Source organism: Euprymna scolopes, chromosome 15 (genome assembly GCF_053919585.1).
Source record: "Euprymna scolopes isolate OS-2025 chromosome 15, ASM5391958v1, whole genome shotgun sequence".
In the NCBI taxonomy this organism is placed as follows: Eukaryota; Metazoa; Mollusca; class Cephalopoda; order Sepiida; family Sepiolidae; genus Euprymna; species Euprymna scolopes.
Window position 1 is genome coordinate 129609903 of NC_136496.1, and position 19584 is coordinate 129629486.

The window sequence follows — 19584 nt, forward strand, 5'->3', positions numbered from 1 at the left end:
AGGACTTATACTCCAGTCTTCGGGGTGTGCAATCAAAGAGTTAATCTCATGCATAATCAGACCTGTGCACACCATTGGTTTGTAGAGTATCATGCTAAACATATTCTTTTCAACTGCTAGTGCAATTGTGTTTTTAATACACTTGGTTCAAAATTAGATATGCAAACTCAAATTTATCAACCTGGAAGCCTTGTTAGATTTAAATTCAGCTCTGAGCACATTACACAAAAGACTAAAAGAAAAATGCCCTCCACTTATGGAATCGTTAAGAAAATTAACAATCTTAGTACTTCTGTAGAATATGGACTGCATTATTGTCAGCATATTCTGGGCAGGTTAGGTAAATCGCCAGAAGGTTATGAAACGCTTAGCCAATGAAATTGCAGCAGCAGACAATTAGCAAATGGTATCTTTTGTCTATTAAAATTTTTATGGTATCTTTTGTTTACTAAATTGTTAGGTGAAAGTACAGAATAGTTTTAAAAAACCTCTCCCCATGTTAAGAATATGGCTTTCTAAATGTTATTATTTCAGCACAATCTAAATTGCACAAGTATCATATTTTTTTTTCATTGAAATTACCTTTTAAACATTGGCTATCGTTTTCAGTAGAAAAAATTTTCCCTTAAAAATTGGCCAGCGTTTTCACGAAAAAAAAAAAAAAACTCTCCCGCAGGAGATTGAGCGGAGCGTCAACTGTCGGAGAATCCTGAAGGTTTATCAGTTGGTTTTAGCAATACAGATGCCAGCGAAAAAGAGTTTTGAATGGTTTGAAGTTAAGCAGGAATACATACTTTCTTAAACTTTGTTTAATTACGTCATTAATTACGTTCTCAGGATGTTGATTTGGGAAGAGATGCAGAGAGTAACAGTAACTTTGAATATCGGCCTTTAGTCTTGAGCTAGAATAGATTCAATTTTAAGATGGTTTCATTTAATCAGCGTTTATGCATGACAGACAAATTGACGGACAAACAAAGCCTCATATAAAAATACGTGGATGCATCTAAAAATACTATTGCAAACCAAAACATGACAAACATTTCAAACTAGCACAGGATCTATCGACAAATAATGTAGCTTATTGAGATTCTTGGACACATCTTAGATAAGATTTCGACTGAGCTCCAATCACTGGTTCAAGCTTGCATTATGGATTCCAGTGCCAGAGTTGCAATATAAGGAAAGTAACTTGGAATGGTGGCTTTTAGTTGGGAGCTAGAACAGATCCAATCTTATGACGCATCTGTTCAATCTATGTATATGTGCTGGACTGATCAATGGACAGACAAAACTTCTTATACATCCCTTGTACTTCCTCAATGTAAATAGCCCCAACAAAACCGACAAGCAGCAAAATCCCACCCCTATACAGTAAAAATTCACAGATGCCAGAAATCCTTCTTCCCGCAGGCTGCTAGACTTTGGAATTCGGTTCCATTCCGAGCCCCTGCTTCCCTGACTGTAGTGACATGCAGAATTTCAAGTGTAATGTAAATAGACATCTTGCTGCTCAACTCCCTACATAGCATCCCTGCAAATGATATCCCAGATAGTAGCCCCCAACATCAAAGTTGCACTGTGCCTTATTTGAGGTGGAAATACATTAAAAAAAAATACAGAAGAATGGACGTATCTAGAATAAGATGTGTCCATTCAGTGTTCACATTTCACAATGAAAACACAAAACTGACGATCAAGTGACGGACAAAGTTTCTATTTACTAACCTCCCCACGAAGGCAAAGTTGAACACAAGATCATCTCTTAATATCTGGATAATCACCCCCAAGGGCATTTTGAATTAGATTGGATTTAAAAAAAAAAAAAATTGCCTCAATCTAGAAAGATTTCTCAGACACTGACCAAGGACAGAAATAATGACGCATAATATCAAAACAAATGCTACGTCTTGCATCAAAGCCAAAAAGGTCAGGTGTGCATGGACTCCTTTTAAAAAAACAAAAATTAATTGGAAACTTAAGAATTCCATTTAAAATTTTACTTTCTTTCATCGAATCTTTTCAATGTAGAAATCTTGTCCCTGCTTGATTGAAATCATTCTCCTGCCAATTGACAATTCTGAATGGACACTTCCCTACTACTACTACTACTACTACTACTACTACTACTACTGACACATTGTGATTTACCTGACTCAACAGTCATAAACCCAGTAACTTCTTAGCTATTGATTTACAGAGAAAAAAAAATCATTCAAAATAACTTTTCCTTTCACGTTTGACATGAAACTATGAACACAAGGTAAAGTGTTTTTTTTTCTTGTTTCGCAATGAAAGAATGCATAGCGTTTAAAATTGCTAAAAAAATACTTCATTGCTGAAAATCTCTTTAATTTATTTACAGTAAAAAAAAAATCCTTGTTATCAAGTAAAAGTTAATTTAGCTCTAATTAGCCGGAAGTTTTCTCTTGGTGCCAAAGCCCACAGTCTAGACCGTTGCTGCAATATCTTGTTCCCTGTTGGCTCTGGTCCTGTGCAGTTCTAGGAGGTCCATCCTCCCAGGCTTTGCTTTGTTTCTTTGAGAAAGGATTATGTTATTGGTAATTACCTGAGGTGTCCCTACTGGGGAATGCTGATATGGCTGCCTAGGCATTTTTTGTAGGTCAGTTGTCTTCCTCTAGGGCACTAACTCTTCAAATCCCACTTTCCGGCCTCACATTATTCCGCCAAAAATCTATTTTAAACATGTTAATAAAATGAAAACTGCATTTCTAATGCCAAAACATTTACACACAATGAAACAATGTATATATTTTAAATGAATGTCATTCAACATAATGCAAATGACTTACAAATAATTGCTTCACATTCTCAAACTTTATTATTCAAGAACATTCACTTGTCTGTAGTTTTTTCTGAAAATTTAATTTTTTAAATTTATTTTGGAAGAAAGCCACAAAATTTAATTTTTTAAAGAAAGTCACAAAAAAACAAAAAAAACCCAAAGCGCTAGTTCCCGCTTCTGACATCAAGATTAGACAAGCCAGTTAATAGTTTCACACTTTTCTTTTATAACATTGCAACATTAGTGAACACTTGTCGTGACATAACTGTTTCATTGTTTTCCAATTTACAACTTCTATAATTAGTCACTCGAGAAAAGCAGGTTTTTTATGAACAATACTGATATTTCAGACAGCTGCTGCTGATTGATGCTATCGTTTGCTTGATTGTATATTCGACCTTGAGTGTTACAAGCAAAGGAACAATTATTTATGCATAGAAATATTTAAACAGAGACACGGCGTTTGCTACTATATTAGGTGCGACCTGTACATACTCAGTACTGGTCGGAAGTGTTATTATTGTACGTTTTTAATTTTCATTATTTCTATCTACCAACTTGACTGGAATGTACTGTAATGTTTTAAACTGAACTCTGGAAATCATATATATTTATCTGGGTTCGAATCCTTCGATCAGCATTGATCGCCATTTTCTGCACTAATGATTGTGTAAGCATGGAATACTAGCGTCTACAGGTATAAAAAATTATTTATAATTTATAATTATTGTCGCCCATTTAAGAAATAAAATTCTTAAAGTAGAACACTGTCTAGTAAAATTGCAAAAATCAGTCGGCTAGTCTTGTGTGTAAGATTGTAACTTCCTGTTACTTGTTCACTCAAAGATCGTCTACATTAAAAAACGTTAAACTCCAGTAATGTTAAAATTTTCCTTAGTTTGTTGGCAGTGAACAGTGGCCCTAGGGTATGTTCCTTGCTAATAGAGTCAGAGGTGACTTCGAGTTTGTATCCATCAGCCAGTGTTAATCATCATCTCCTGCAGTCCTGCACTGATGAATGCGTAAGCATGAAACACTAGTGTCGGTAGATATAAAAATAATCATTTAAAATTTTATATATATATATATATATATATATATATATATATATATATATATATATATATATTGAAATAGAGACAGAATGTATATTATTATATTAATGACTAACTGTATCTACCCGGTATTGCTTGGGAGTAATTACTTTTGTCGGTGGTGTTTTTTTTTTTTGTATGAAAATATGTTAACTAAAATTTGCGTTAATTTATTAGTAACAAATAAATAAAAACGTTGACGTTTAAAAAATTTTACGTCCACATAAGATACTTCATTCAGTTTTTCTCTGAAGTAGTTTCTTTGTTGTTTTGTTTTATTACGTTTTTGATAAGTAAGCTTCGTAAAATTAACATTCATTTACCGGACGATAATTAAGATGGGACATCCGTTAAAACAACACCGGTTGGTTCAACTTTAACTATTTGAATCAAAAAAAGTAATTTTTGATGATTAACAGTCAATGTTAGAAAAAAGAATTATAAATCTCTCTCTTTCTCTCCCTCTCCCGACTCTCTCTCTCTCTCCCTCTCTCTCCCTCTCTCAAGAAGAGATTAAAAGAAAAGGTATATTGAGAGAAAAAGATTAAGATAAAGAGGCAGATGAAATGTTACGGTTTAAACGAAATCAAACACCATGAATAAATATTAGAAGATATAAACAATTTGGAGCATGAAACTTTTACCAAAATGAGCAAAAGGGTTGATATGCTGCAATTCAAAATAACTTTTTGTATTCGTTCAAAAATCTCATCTGAAAACTCCCAATAGTGTCACTGCTATTGTTTATACCACCATCATAAAATCGATCAATATTAATTTTTTAAACTAGTCAGATCCTTTACATGCTCCAGAAAACTTATTTCAGTAAATTAGTTTTCAAATATCTCGTCTGAAAACTCCTAAAAGTGTCCTTGTAATTCATTTTTGTACCATAAACATAGAATATCTCTACAAAACCATTATTAGTCCATGCATAGTGTTGGTTGCCACATTTGGACTGGCGCATCCACCACTCGTCTCTCACTTTTAGACAGAGTCCAAAAAAGAGTTTCCTGTCTGATAGGTTCCATACTATCAACCAAGCTTAAACCCCTGTCGCATCACTGCAATGTTGCATCCCTGTGATTTTTTTACAAGTATTTTAATGGAATGTGCTATGAAGAACTAATTTCAGTTATACCCCCTCCACGTACATACCCTTGCCAAATAAGTTTAACAACAAAATCCCACCCCTTCACGGTAGAAATGTTTATATGCTGGAAAACGTTCTGTTCTAATAGTTTCTTTTCTTAGACTGCTAGAATTTGGAAGCCCTTTCCTGCTTCTTTAACTGTATTGACGTGCAGACAGTTTAAATAGAATGTAACGTGTTTATCTCTTTACATAGTCGCCTGTCAACAGGATTCCAACTCGTAGCACCCATGTCTTGTTTGGATTGAATAAGAGTAAAATAATAACTAATTTTTTTTTTTTAATTTTGCAAAGTATCTATACTAATTCGAGACAAGATCAAAGTGTAGTATCCGTTCTTCAGATGCTGCACTTCACAACTGAGACAATTTTTATTGTTGTTCCTTTTCCTCAAGTTAAAAAACGATCTTGGTGTCTAACTCTGTCTTGTGGGGAGGCATTGTAAATAGTTATTTGCAACCGCTTGTCCCATATCACCACCCCCTGACAATGTGAGGTGATCTTGCTGGTCAGTGTTTTATTTGTTTGTCTTTTCTACTATCAAAAGTTGATTAATAGTTGCCTGGCATTTTGACTGGCCGCATCAGAATGGGCTTGCCAGAACATGATCTTTCAAACTTTGGATGAATTAAAATATTGACCTGCAGCATGCACATAAAACACCGACTTTGTTGACAGGGTTACCCAACCTTACTCTCTTACCCCCTGTAAACTCTTTCAAAGCCACCTTCATTTCGTACATGCCACAACTCACGTGACCCTTCAACATCATATTCCGTTCATACCTACCGACAGATATGGAACAAAATCTGCTAACACGTATTTAAATCTCAACTTGCACATAAAATTTCAGTTAGGGAAAAAGTAGTGCAATCAATACTAACGCTATCTATTCAATCGGCTTTAATGAGCAAGGTTATCCGGCGTTGCCCAGTTGATACCAAGTAGAAAATAAATGCGATATAATGTTCATACATTTTTCAGATGAGGATAATTTGGATCATTTGCTTTAAACTGTTCCCATCTTTACTCTTATTCACACAACGTTTCGACCGATATAACTTCCGACCTTCTTCAGGTCTATCTTGGTGAACTTGTTAACTTTTCTGTCAAACTCGGGAATCCATACATAATCCACGGTGTAGCATGCTCTGATTTAGCCATGATGAAGTAGAAGTCATAAGTAATTCACAATTTCATTTTGAGTCTTGCCTGCACTAAGGATCGAACCTTCAATCTCTAGAAGAGTTCCACTTACAAGTGAATTTTATCTAGTACTTTATCCATTATGCCACGAGATCTTGCTCTCATTCCATCAGCTATGCTCAGGTAAAAGTCTTTATTTCTGCACTAACTCTTCGAATCTATTTAAAAATGTTAATAAAATGAAAACTGTATTTCTGATGACAAAACAACATTCATACACAATGAAAACAAGGTATATATTTTTTAAAATGAATTTCATTCAACCTAATACCCTGTACTTGCCACATGTTTTTGCAAATGACCCGCAAATAATTGCATCAACATTCTCAGGGCCCTAGCATAACGAAGAAGGTAGTAGATAAAATTCAGCGACACTCTTCTGGTTCAATCTTCACTGTGGCCAATACAAAGAACTGCAATCTTGTGGAACTCTCTTCTTGCTGACTGTTTTCCTCCTACCTATAGCTTTGGTCATTTCAAGACTAAGGTTAATAGGTATCTCTGGGCTGTTTTTCCTTCTTTTCAGCTCCAGATATCAAGTGACTTTTTGATTTGTCTGAGGCGAGCATTGGAACCTAGTGTGTAGGTTGAAATAGTGAATTTAATTAAATATAAAAATAAAATAATGGCCAGTTCAGTGCATTTGCTCCACTTCTCTGTCTCCTTGATCTTCGCTCAGTGGTCTGCTGAAACGGCAAAATCTACAATCTGACAGGTCTTTTCCTTTTTGTTAATTGGTATGACATCCGGTTTCCTTGTTTGGATGGGTTTATCTGTTAGTATATCTATGTCCCATAGGATTTTGTGACTTTCATTTTCCAGTAATGCTGCCGGTTTGTGCTTGTACGATTTGTCTGTGCGTTCAAGATGCAATTGTCTACATTATTGCCAATGTACTGCCTTCACCACTTGATTGTGTCTTCTTCTTCTTCTTCTTTCTTTTTTTTCTTCTTCTTCTTCTTCTCTTCTTCTCCTTCTTCTTCTCTTTCTTCTTCTTCTTCTTCTTCTTTCTTCTTCTTCTTCCTCTTTTTCTTCTTCCTCTTTTCTTCTTCTTTCTTCTTCTTCTTCTTCTTCTTCTCTTCTTCTTCTTCTTCTTCTTCTTCTTCTTCTTCTTCTTTCTTCTTCTTCTTCTTCTTCTTCTTCTCTTCTTCTTCTTCTTTTCTTCTTCTTCTTCTTCTTCTTCTTCTTCTTCTTATTATTATTATTATTTAGAAGAGAACAAATACCACATTAATAATCCCCTTACTCTCCAAGAAGGAGATAATGCCTAGGAGGGTGGTATCATAAACAACAGAACAGATACTAAGCACACCCATTCAAAATGCAGAAAGTAATGCCTGGGAGATGATATCATGATCACAGAATAGATACTACACTTCTTTGCCTATATAATACTATCATGGATTGAAGTGTGTATCATAGTCACATGAAGCAGTGCTTGACCATTGTTTTGAACCCTAGTTGCCGTTGGATTCTCAAAAGTAGACGGTCTGCTGCTTGGCTGAACAGGTAATAAACAGTTACTTTATTTATAAAACGCAAAAATCATATGCAAAAAAAAGGCAACACCCATGTTTGATCTGCACTCTTTGTCTTGCATTGTAAAGCGTCAAAATGGAACAACGTTGGTTGCAGGATGGATAAAATTACTGGTCTAGTAATCCATGATAAAGTATAACGACGTCTCAACTGGACCAAAAGTCATGTGCTAAGCTGCTTACAACATTGAGGTGATGAGGTTCTAGTCGGGGACATAAATGATTTTTTTTTTTTCATCCCGCAAGGCTTAAGGGACTACTATTTGGGACCAGATTTACAGATACGCAGAGAGTTGGCCTGCAAGATATCTGTTCACATTACACTTGAACTTCTGCATGTCAGTATAGTCGCAGAAGCAGGGACCTGGGAGGGAATTCCAAAGTTTAGCAGTTGGAAGAAAAAAAGCTATTTGAGGAGAAGGCTTTACAGCATCTATGAATCTCTACAATGTGGGATTTTGCTGCTTGACGAGTTTGTTGGGGTATCTACGTTGAGAGAGTACATGTTTTTTAATTCATCAAAACACATTCCATTAAAATACTTGTAAAACAGGCGCAGGGATGCCACATTGCAGTGATGGGACAGAGGTTTGTGTTTGGTTGCTTATGCGGGATTTGTTATGTTGGCAACTCTTTTTTTGAACATCCTCTATGAGTGAGAGAGAGTGACAGACGGCAATGTTAGAAGTCATTCACGAAAAGTCTAACCTCAGCAAAACTCAAGAAGATGAAAAATGGGAAAATAATAATCTCACTCTAAAGGCATTCATGAGAAATTTCACGACACAATGATGTCTAAATAGGTACAGCCCCGTCATCTGTCAACCGAAATTCTCTAAAGTTTGTCCCATGCTGATGTCCCAAAGCTGCGCGGTAGGACATTTCCAATATGGAGGAGATAAGTAGTACAAACGAAACATCAGGAAAAGTTGAAAATCAATGTCTAACCTGAGACAAGAAGATGAAAAATAAAAATCTATATATCTATAAAAGTAAAAGTGTCTGTCTGTCTGTCTGTACATTTCCCTACACAATAACTCAGTCAACTTTCAGTTTACAGACTCGAAATTTGATATACAATGTAGTGAGATTTGGGAAATTTGGCTGTTAAGGGGTCAAAGTTCAACTTTTTTTTTTTGGCTCAACACACACCTTCAATCACCCGCGCAACGCCGGGTACCCATGCTAGTAATGTTATAAAGGTGACTGATGCTTAGTGGTTAACGACACGGACTGCAAACCTGCATGTGCCAAGTTCGAATCCAGTTTGTTTTAAAAGAAACTCTTTTATCAAACCTACACGTGACCTTGTGTCTAATCTCATGAAAAGGAGGTAAATATTTGGGGAGGGGTGAGAGTGGCTAAGTGGTTGACAACACAAACTGAAAACCGGAGTGTTCCAAGTTCGAATCCAATTTGTTTCACAGAAGCACTTTCGTTAAACTCTCGCTTGACCTTGTGTCTAACATTTTGGAGATGATGTAAATAAAATAAAAACAACATCCATACTCTTTTAAGAATGATGTAAAATCTTTACGTGCTATTTTTTCTCTTCCGTTTTTAAATGTTTTTTTTTTTTTTCTTTTTAGGAAATTGTGACTCAGAAAGAAGAACATTTTCAAGCTTTGAAAGAATACGTCAAAACATTTGACGCCATGAAAAAATGGTTGCAGGAAAAGCAACAACAATTGCATTCTTCCCAGTCTTTAATTGGCAAACAACTTTCAGTGGAATCTCTTTTGCAGGAGATTGAAGAGAACAAGGTGACATGTTGTTTCAACATATATTTTTCTTTATGTAATATGTGTATTTTTTTTATGTAATATGTGTATTTCTTTATGTAATATGTGTATTTCTTTATGTAATATGTGTATTTCTTTATGTAATATGTGTATTTTTTTTATGTAATATGTGTATTTTTTTTATGTAATATGTGTATTTCTTTATGTAATATGTGTATTTTTTTTATGTAATATGTGTATTTTTTTTATGTAATATGTGTATTTCTTTATGTAATATGTGTATTTCTTTATGTAATATGTGTATTTCTTTATGTAATATGTGTATTTCTTTATGTAATATGTGTATTTTTTTTATGTAATATGTGTATTTCTTTATGTAATATGTGTATTTCTTTATGTAATATGTGTATTTCTTTATGTAATATGTGTATTTTTTTTATGTAATATGTGTATTTTTTTATGTAATATGTGTATTTCTTTATGTAATATGTGTATTTTTTTATGTAATATGTGTATTTTTTTATGTAATATGTGTCATGAGTGATACTTATCAACCAAAATTTGAAGGATTAATAAGTTGCTTCTGTGCTTAGATGTGAATATATATATATATATATATATATATATATATATATATATATATATATATCAACATTTAGATATTTAAATTATATGGTTTGAAAAGGTTAAGCTTCAAAGATAGAAATTTTTATTGTTTGAAAACAAAGAATACAATTTAATAAATCTTTCAAACAAATAATTTTTAAAACAATAAAAATTCTATATTTGAAGATTAACCTTTTCAAATCATAAAATTTAAATTCCTAAATTTTGATTAATTTATTCTATCCTGTATATTGAGCAATTTTATTTAGTTGGTATTGTCTTATATAAAATATATAAGACAATACCAGCTAAATAAAATTGCTCAATATACACCTTGATTCCAGTAAAGCTACTGGCCCTGACGGCATCCCAATTATAGTGTTAAAAAAGCTTCAACCAGAACTTGCTCCCATACTTACGAAACTGTTTAAACGTTGCCTTAAGGAGAAGTGCTTTCCAACACTCTGGAAAACCTCATCAGTATGCCCTGTATTTAAGAATTCAGGTGATAAGTCATCTCCCTCTCAGTACAGATCAATAAGTCTCCTGTGTGTCATGAGTAAGTTGCTGGAATCCATATTAAATAGAGAAATAGTCAACCACCTCAACAGAAACAACCTTCTTAGTGACATGCAATATGGTTTCCGTTCTGCAAGATCTACTGCAGATATGCTAACGGTTATATCTCATAGGTTAGTGAATCTCTTGACAAAGGTTTCCTTTCCAGGGCAATTGCTCTTGACATAGCAAAGGCCTTCGATAAGGTATGGCATAAAGGCCTACTTCACAAGATCTCCAGCTACGGTATAACTGGAAATATTTTCTCTATCATTAAATCATTTCTCTCTGATAGGTTCATAAGAGTAGTGGTTGATGGACAAAAATCAGAGGCCTGCAGTATTAATGCTGGAGTCCCTCAAGGGTCCATCCTGGGCCCAACTCTCTTCTTGATAAACATCAATGATCTCCCAAAACACATACTTAAATCATTCGCTGATATCTATGCTGATGACACGACCATCTATGGCAACACATCAAAGGCTGTAAATTACAAAGTTCTCTCTGATTCTCTCTCCTCTGATCTCGAACGAGTGGTTCAGTGGGGGAAGACGTGGTTGGTTACCTCTAATGCATCTAAAAACCAAACTCCTATCTTTACATCATCAACGCTCTGATCCCCATCTGGCATCAATTGAAATGGATGGCTCTCGTCTAGGAGAAGCCCCATGTTTTGACAAGCTTCTGGGCTTGACCTTCACTCCTGATCTGAAATGGAACACATACACTAAGTCTGTTGCCAAGGTCGCTGGAAAGATAGTGGGATCCTTCTACCGCTCCAGAAGATATCTCACTACTGATGCAATTCTCTATCTGTATAAAAGCCAAGTATGTCCAAGGATGGAATATTGCTGCCATATCTGGGCAGGAGCTGCTAAAAACAGCCTTTCCTGCCTTGACAGAGTACAAAATAGACTTTGTGGCTTAGTGGGGGATGCCCTTTTCTCTTCCCTGCAACCTCTCTCCCACAGAAGAGACGTTGCAAGCCTATCTTTGTTTTATCGTTATTTCCATGGCAGGTGCTCGTCTGAACTCCAATCTCTGGTCCCCCCTCGCCAATCTTTTACAAAAAACACCCGTCTAGCTGAATCCACTGTCAAAAACTTGCCTCACTCTTTATCTATACCTAAATCAAAACGTAGATTCCATGAACAAAGCTTCTTTCTGAGAACTGCTCGCCTGTGGATCTCTGTTCCGTCTGCCTGCTTCCCTCCTGACTACAACTTGGATGTCTTCAAGTCCAACGTAAACAAATTCTTGATGAACCGCCCCCTTAAGTAGGCAATCTAAATATCCACACTAACGTACTGTACTTGCAATAACCCTTATCCCTGAGTGGCTTCCGGGCCTTGATAAGTGGTGACCACCTTGTAAAAAAGAAAAAAAAAATTACATCTAGTAATATTTTGTAAGACCAAAAATCACTGGATTTGCATACCAGTAGATATATTTCATTTCATTATTCTGAAGTTATATATATATGAAAAAAAAAAAATAATAATTACAATTAAGTTTACAAAGTAAATCCAAACAGTAAACTCAAAAAACATTATAAATATTAAAGACTTGATATTTATAAAGTAATCCTAATCAGATGTAAAAGCTCAATAAAACCAAAATAGGAAATAGAGCTCTTCTCTTCTCTTCTCTATATAAATAAAATGAACTCATTTTTTCCCGTCGGATTTTGACCTTAATAGGATTAAAAATCAAGATATTTCATGCAAATATAATATGCACAAACGGCAGAACAATATCTGAGGTGTGTTATAGGCTTATTATTTCTCAAATTCCTCGATAATCTTAGATTTCTATACTTTTTCTGCTGAGAAGTCACGGCCAAAATCGGTTAAGATCAATGGAAGTGGTAAAATATTTTCTCTCTAATAAATTCCTCCTCCCCCTGCCACCACTTAACACCGTTTGGGGATCGTTCACAAGGAACAGTTGAGAAGAGAACACCGGTTTGGCTTCGTAGTTCTTTCATGTGAAGTTATTTAAAATCACTAAACTAAGCTGCAGTGCTCTGTGGCGTAGTGGTTAGCGTGCTGGACAATTCACATTATATTTTCACGTTCGTGCCGACCTACCGTAGTCGTTTTTTTTTTTTTTTTTTTTTTTTTTCCTAAACAACTGGAATGGACTTTTCTTGGTGGCCGAACTGTTAACGTTGCAGATGTTTGTTTTTTTTTGTTTTTTTTTCACACTTTATTTTCCTACTTTTACTCATGACACCGGGTTTGATCCTTCCTACTTACCTACCATAACATTTTTTAAAACTCCCCCCCCCCCCGTCCCGGAAACAAACACTCGGGCAACGCCGGGTACCCCCGCTAGTAATAAGAATAAAGAATTAATGAAATATGTTGGAAAACACTTTAGCAAGAGTTAAAAACATTAAATTTTCAAAAAGCAAACACAAATGAAGTGGATTGTTCTTAATGCGTGGAGTTTCAAAAGAAATACTTTTCTTTTCATCAGAGGGGAGGAGTTAGCAAAATGCGGAATCGGATTTTGTTTGCAAAATATTTAATGAACCTGCAAGTGAGCCAAATATCTTTTTAACTCTTGTTAAAGTGTTTTTTAACAAATTTCCTTAATACTTTGTTCTTATATACGGCATAATCACGTTTGACACACTGAAGTTAAGCAACGATGAGACTGGCCAGTACCAGAGTGCTTAATAAAAGAAGAACAATATATATTTTTTATTAATGTGAAGAAAATTACATGATCGGAGCAGGTTTGAGGACTGGTTTCTTCTGAGGAATGCAACCATTTATTAAGTCGCCTGACAGGAACTTCTGGTTTTAACCGACCCTTTGTCCCAAACATTAGCACATCCAGTGACGCGACCAAGTAAATTTGTGTGTGTGTATATATATATATATATATATATATACACACTAGTATACTAGCAGACTGCCTATCATTGGCCAGTCGTAAAATACGCTTAAATATTATATTTTAATTAATGCAAATTTCTTATTTTTTATAAACAGAAATACCATAGGTATTAAAATTAGGTGTTAAATAAAAAAAAAAACAAAGTAAAATAAACGGAAAGAAACTGCAAGTATTCTGTTTTTCCTAAACAGTTCACTTCTTGTAATGAAAAAAAAAATACTCGAGCTGAGATCGAAACTAAAACCTAAAGACAGTAGGTCAATTACAATAACCATTAGACCAGCTTGAGACGATCTTTAAAAGTCTTTTCGAACCTATTTATTCTTAACATAAGAAATTTTCAGGTGAACGTTACAAGAATGCACATTCGTGAAACAGCTGACAAACAGATAAAAATCCGATGCTCCCCCCCCCAGTACCAATTTTTTTAACCCTTAGCAGCCCATTTTCCGGATGAAAACTGATTCAAAAAGTTTTCTACATGTCTGAATGCCCTATATACCAAATTCCAAGTTTTTAGATCGAAAATTCGTTTATATAAGTTGAAAAGTGTCCTCACGGTTTAGAAGTGTCACACACTCACATTCTCACTTTTAAACATATATATATATATATATATATATATATATATATATATATATATATATATATATACACGTATTCATACATATAATTATTTCCACAGCCAGACAACGTTGCAACTCACAAGAGCCAAGAATGCCAACAAACCGGAAGTCCAAGACTGTAGTTTCGTCCTCCTTTGGGCTCATCAGTTAGACACATCTGAACTTAGGATTTGAAACCCAAGCCTCTTGCATGCTAGGCGAGCACTCTACTAACTGAACAAACACACCACACGCACACACAATAATGTCTATCAACTAACACAGATCAAGCAAACCATGATTTAGATTCAACAGTGGAATAAACCTACCTCATACTGATCAAGGGACGTGGACATCCAATCAGCTATAACCCAAGTCAACGTCTCACAAGTAGGAATTTTATACTCGCAATTCGATGCCATCATGAAACGCTAACCTAGCGAGCAATCAGTAATTGAATAAACGACGATGTCTGGCTGTGGAAATAATTATATATTCTCTCGCAGTCTGAATATATATATATATATATATATATATATATATATAAGTTTTCAGAAATCCAAAGATCAAGTCTGGAAACGTTCAGAAACAAACAAACAAACAAAAACAGATAAACAAACACCCATGTCGAAATAGGGTGCATAAAGTAACTGTTTTAATGGGGAGCACATTTTCAAAATCTTGGGCAGACATCTTGCATTTGAAATATATATATATTAGCAAATCGACTGGTGTTGCTCGGTTATAAAATTGAAATATACAGGGTGACCCCCCCCAAAAAACGGGCCCCAACATTAATTAGGCTCCGTTTCTTAGTGTTTTGTCTGAATGAAATGAAACTTTGGTCATACCTAGTTTATTATATTCAAAACATCACATCAAAACACTAGGGTCTTTGGCCTTTTTTTTCTCCGTTCTACAGCATATGTTCTAGATGGCCTCCATTTAGCTTTTGTTTTTGTTTTCTTTTGGGGGGGGGGCACCCTGTATATATATTAGCAAACCGCCTGGTGTTGCTCAGTTATAAAATAAGCTTAAATATGATATTTTAATTCATAGAAATTATTATAGAGCCAAAATTCTATTGATTATTATATTGTACTTAATATATATTAATGCCCCCCCTCCCAGCATGGTCCAGTCATAAAATACGCTTAAATATTTTTTAACTTATGAGATTTCATATTTATTATTATAGAACCAATTCTCTGTTGAATATCATATTTTACCCAATATATAAAAGTGATTTCAAAATTAAGACAAAATGACCTGGGTGACATCAGCTAAAAACGAAACTAAAGTATTTAGTCATTAGGCCTTAGTCATTATCGTTTGATCTACTTAGAGATGAATAAAAAAACGTTTAAAATTAATTTACTTTAATGTATAAATGTACATTTGCGCATGTGGTGAAGTAACAGGTTTAGTCGACTTGCTCTTGCTAACGTTACTTCTTTTTCAATTTTGACTCGTTGGCAATTACTTTTACTGGAAAAAAATCAAATCGAATTTGTTCCACAGGTCCAAATCCCCTATATATCATGTTTCAAGTTTGTAAACCAAAAATTCAAGTCGGAGTTTGATAGTCAGTTTCGCACACACAAATAAAGTCACTTATATATATATGTGTGTGTGTGTGTGTGCGTGCTAGAACGTTTTCATCCTAAATTCTTTGCAATATTGCACAATATGGAAAATATACACGAAACAAATCATCCAATAAGAAAGCAAATAATTGAATAATCAATTAATGAAAGTTCGATTTTCAAATAAATATGCAAATTAGTTAACCTTTATTTAGTCGCTTACATATCCATGACTGTGTATATCAAGAAGTTCGTTTTAATTATTTTTAAATAGAAAAAGTGAAACGTTGTCCAAATAAACCTTTGTAACAGTCGTCTACTTTTCTCTAATGGACCCAACACGTAGTATGCAGACACAGTCGCAAATGAACATGGCACAAATATTTCTTGGTGAAAGAAAAAGATATTTATTTTGTCATTTCATGTAACCAAAACAGTTACTTGCTATCAGTTTAGGGTACTATAAAACACTTCTCGTAAATCACACTCGCAAGACGACCATTTTTACAAAATACGACTTTCGGAAGGGAGATAAGAGAAAGGGTAGTCTCTCGCATTTGCCAAATGTAAATGGCTAACTGCCACGCGTCAGTTTCTTTGTCTTCTCTTCTTTCTTCTCATCTTTACTTCTTGTTCTCTCCTTTTCTTTTCCTTCTCTTCCAATATTAATCCATATATATGCATTTGAGTCCGTGGCCATGTTCTAAATGCTAACATGATTATGTAACAAAAGTAGGTTTTTAATATCAATGTCAGTGTGACAAAAAACTCGACTTATATATGTATGTATGTATATATATATATATATATATATATATATATATATATATATATATATATATATAAATATGTATATAAATATAAAAGTAGGCTTTGAAATGCTATGGATTAAAGAGGTTTCTTCTTTTCCTTATTGCTTTGATGATGCAATAAAATGTTATTTAATTTCAATTTTCATCCTTATATACTAGCAGGGTGATCTGACGTTGCCCGGGATTTAATGATGATCAACGAATGTTTCACACTCCCATATTTTTAATGTCATCAAAATCGGTGAAATCGTCCATTTTTCAATCGATTGTCTGCTCTTGTTGAGGACCCATTGTGGTACACCGGGAGGAAGCTCACATGCCTCTCGCAGTGACTTAGTTAACATTACATTGTAGTCTACATTGCATTATAAAGAAATAAAAGTTGATTTTATGAAATTATTTTTTATATAATGGCTTGACTTAAAGTTTAAAATGAAAAAGTCAAGTATCGTGGTTCAATTGTGCTTTAAACAGAACCATTCATTTCGAATGCGCCCCTGTCATATCAAAGAACCTACTGTTGATTTTATGTGTCGAGCCTTTCGGCTTGTGTGGTAATAAAGTTTCTCAAATGCACTCGTGATGTTAGGCTATGTAAGGTGTTAACTTTGGGGTCAAAATCGTTATTTCTTTCATCGAATTATTTTGATTATCGATTATTATTGAAGACATTCCAATACAAAACTTATCTAAGAACAATGTCGGCCACATAAAATACATTCGTGTGAAATACGATAATAATTGTCCTAGCCATTTTCAAGTCAATATGGAACAAACAAACTCACACACATATATAAAATTCCTTTTATTTATCTTTATATATATATATGTGTATATATATATATATATATATATATATATATATATATATATATATATATATATATATATAGGAGCAAGCAGATAAAAAAAAAAGTGAAGATGAGGGAATATGGTGAAGAAAAGGGTGATTACACGTGAATGAATAGTCTGGTGAAAGATAAATAATCCAATATATATATATATATATATATATATATATATATATATATATATATATATATATGTGTGTAATATAATAATTCTCCAAGTTCCAAATATCAAGTTTTCTTAGTTGGTAATTTATTACTTTTCAAAATGTATCTATTAAAATATTGTTTCGTATTGCGACTAACAAGTTTGCAAAATTATGTTATTGCTGCATATTTAGTCATGCACTTATCACATGTTTACCTTAAAAAAAAAAATTTATTTTGGGCAACTTACATGGTTCCGATACAATTCCAGATTCCGATCTTTTAAAATCTCTGAATATTTACCTATACAGGATTTTTTTTTTTTTTAGTTTTTAGATTACCATAAAAACCTATATACATTTTTTTGCAAATGTAAAAACACACATAGATTTTAGTTTTAAAGATAGTTTAAAATCACTTATATTTTATTTTATTATTAATACTAACAATTAAGAATTAAGTTTAAAAAATCGTTTCAGAAAATAAGCTAAATTTTTTCTGATTTTCGATTTCAATGTGTGTGTGTGTGTGTATAAACACAAAATTTGATTTAAACATGTTTTTATTTTTTTTTAATTTACAGAAACTCCAAGACAGTGTTCATCAGAAAATGAAAGAACTATCGGACATGGCCGTTCAGTGCGACAGTGTGTGCGAATTTGAACCGTCTGATTCTGCAGAGGATTATCGCAACAAATTGGTTGGTCTCCAGAAAAATCTCAGCACGCTGAAGCTGAACATTGTTAAAAATCTAAACTCTTTGTCGCAGGCTTTAAAGGAAGCTGAGGCCAAACAGAGAGCTCCTTCTGAATTTGAAAGGGACAGGAAAAGCATTGAAGAATGGCTAAATGTCAATAAGCTGGATGAAACGGACAATAAAGACAATTACTTTGAGGAATTTAAGACATCTAGTCCGAAATATAATGACAAACAGAAAAAGGTGAGAATAAAGTTGATATTTTATTTCAAAGGAATTATTTCTATTTTAGTCAATTTCTAAATTGGTCAAAAGTCAATTCCGAAAAAGCCATTGAATACATGTCAGCATGCAAAATGGAAACTAAACTACTAGTACTGATGATGATGATGATGATGCAGAAGAAGAAGGAAAGAATAGATGAAGAGTTGTAGGGTCAGTTGGCAGGGAAAGGCCAAAGAAAACATGGGGGAAGTGATGAGGATGAATTTCAAAGAAAGGGGGATAAATGATGACCTGGTCAGAGACAGGTTAGTTTGGAAGACAATTTCTAAAAGTCACCCAACATAGGCTTGTACTTTACAGATGCTGAACCGAATATGCTGGTGATGTTGAAAGAATGGATGAGAGGTAGCAAGGTCATTTGAGGAGGGGGTGGGGCAAAGAACCATGGATGGAAATGATAAGGATAGAGCTAAGAGAAAGAGGGATAAATAAAAACCTGGCCAGAGATAGGTTAGTTTAGGAGCTAATTTTTAAAAGTTATCCAACACATGCCAGCACGAAAAACAGAATATGATACTTTCGTCATAGTTTTCTATAAACCAATTTCGCCATACAGTTACAATAGAGGGTGATGCATAAAAATCTTGTGTCTGCAGCAGCAAAACAATTTCCTTATATTCTTAATTCTGATTGGTTAACTTTTATAAAATATTCAATCTCGATTGGTTACTGAAATTGGACTTCAACCAATCAAAAAGAGTTGCTTTGAAAACTAAGCACCCGGCTACTTAAATGATAGCTCAAATGCAGCTGACTAGCCCTTATGAACTTGCCTATTCACAAGGACAAAGTTGGTTTTTAATGTGGGGAAAATCCAGCGCCTCAAAAAGTGACACTCTGGATTGGGAAAAAATAAAATTGCCTCAGTCTAGAAGGAGTTCTATTCATTGACCAAAGACAGAAACACTTTACATTCTTTGTTTGCGCAAGTCATAAACATTTACATTTGAGACAAAAGGCACAAGGCTATCAAAATATGGAGAAAATGGATATTA

General features: G+C 34.1%; 1 protein-coding gene across 3 annotated transcripts in view; it reads left to right on the plus strand.

Moving 5' to 3' along the window:
• Nucleotides 1-19584, plus strand: part of LOC145294135 (nesprin-1-like) — a 1091614-nt gene that overhangs the window by 862434 nt on the left and 209596 nt on the right. For all 3 annotated transcript variants that reach the window (XM_080141241.1, XM_080141242.1, XM_080141243.1), the window contains 2 exons: nucleotides 9386-9559; nucleotides 18191-18547. In XM_080141241.1, coding sequence (XP_079997367.1) covers nucleotides 9386-9559; nucleotides 18191-18547 — 531 coding nt within the window. The remainder of the gene's footprint in view (nucleotides 1-9385; nucleotides 9560-18190; nucleotides 18548-19584) is intronic.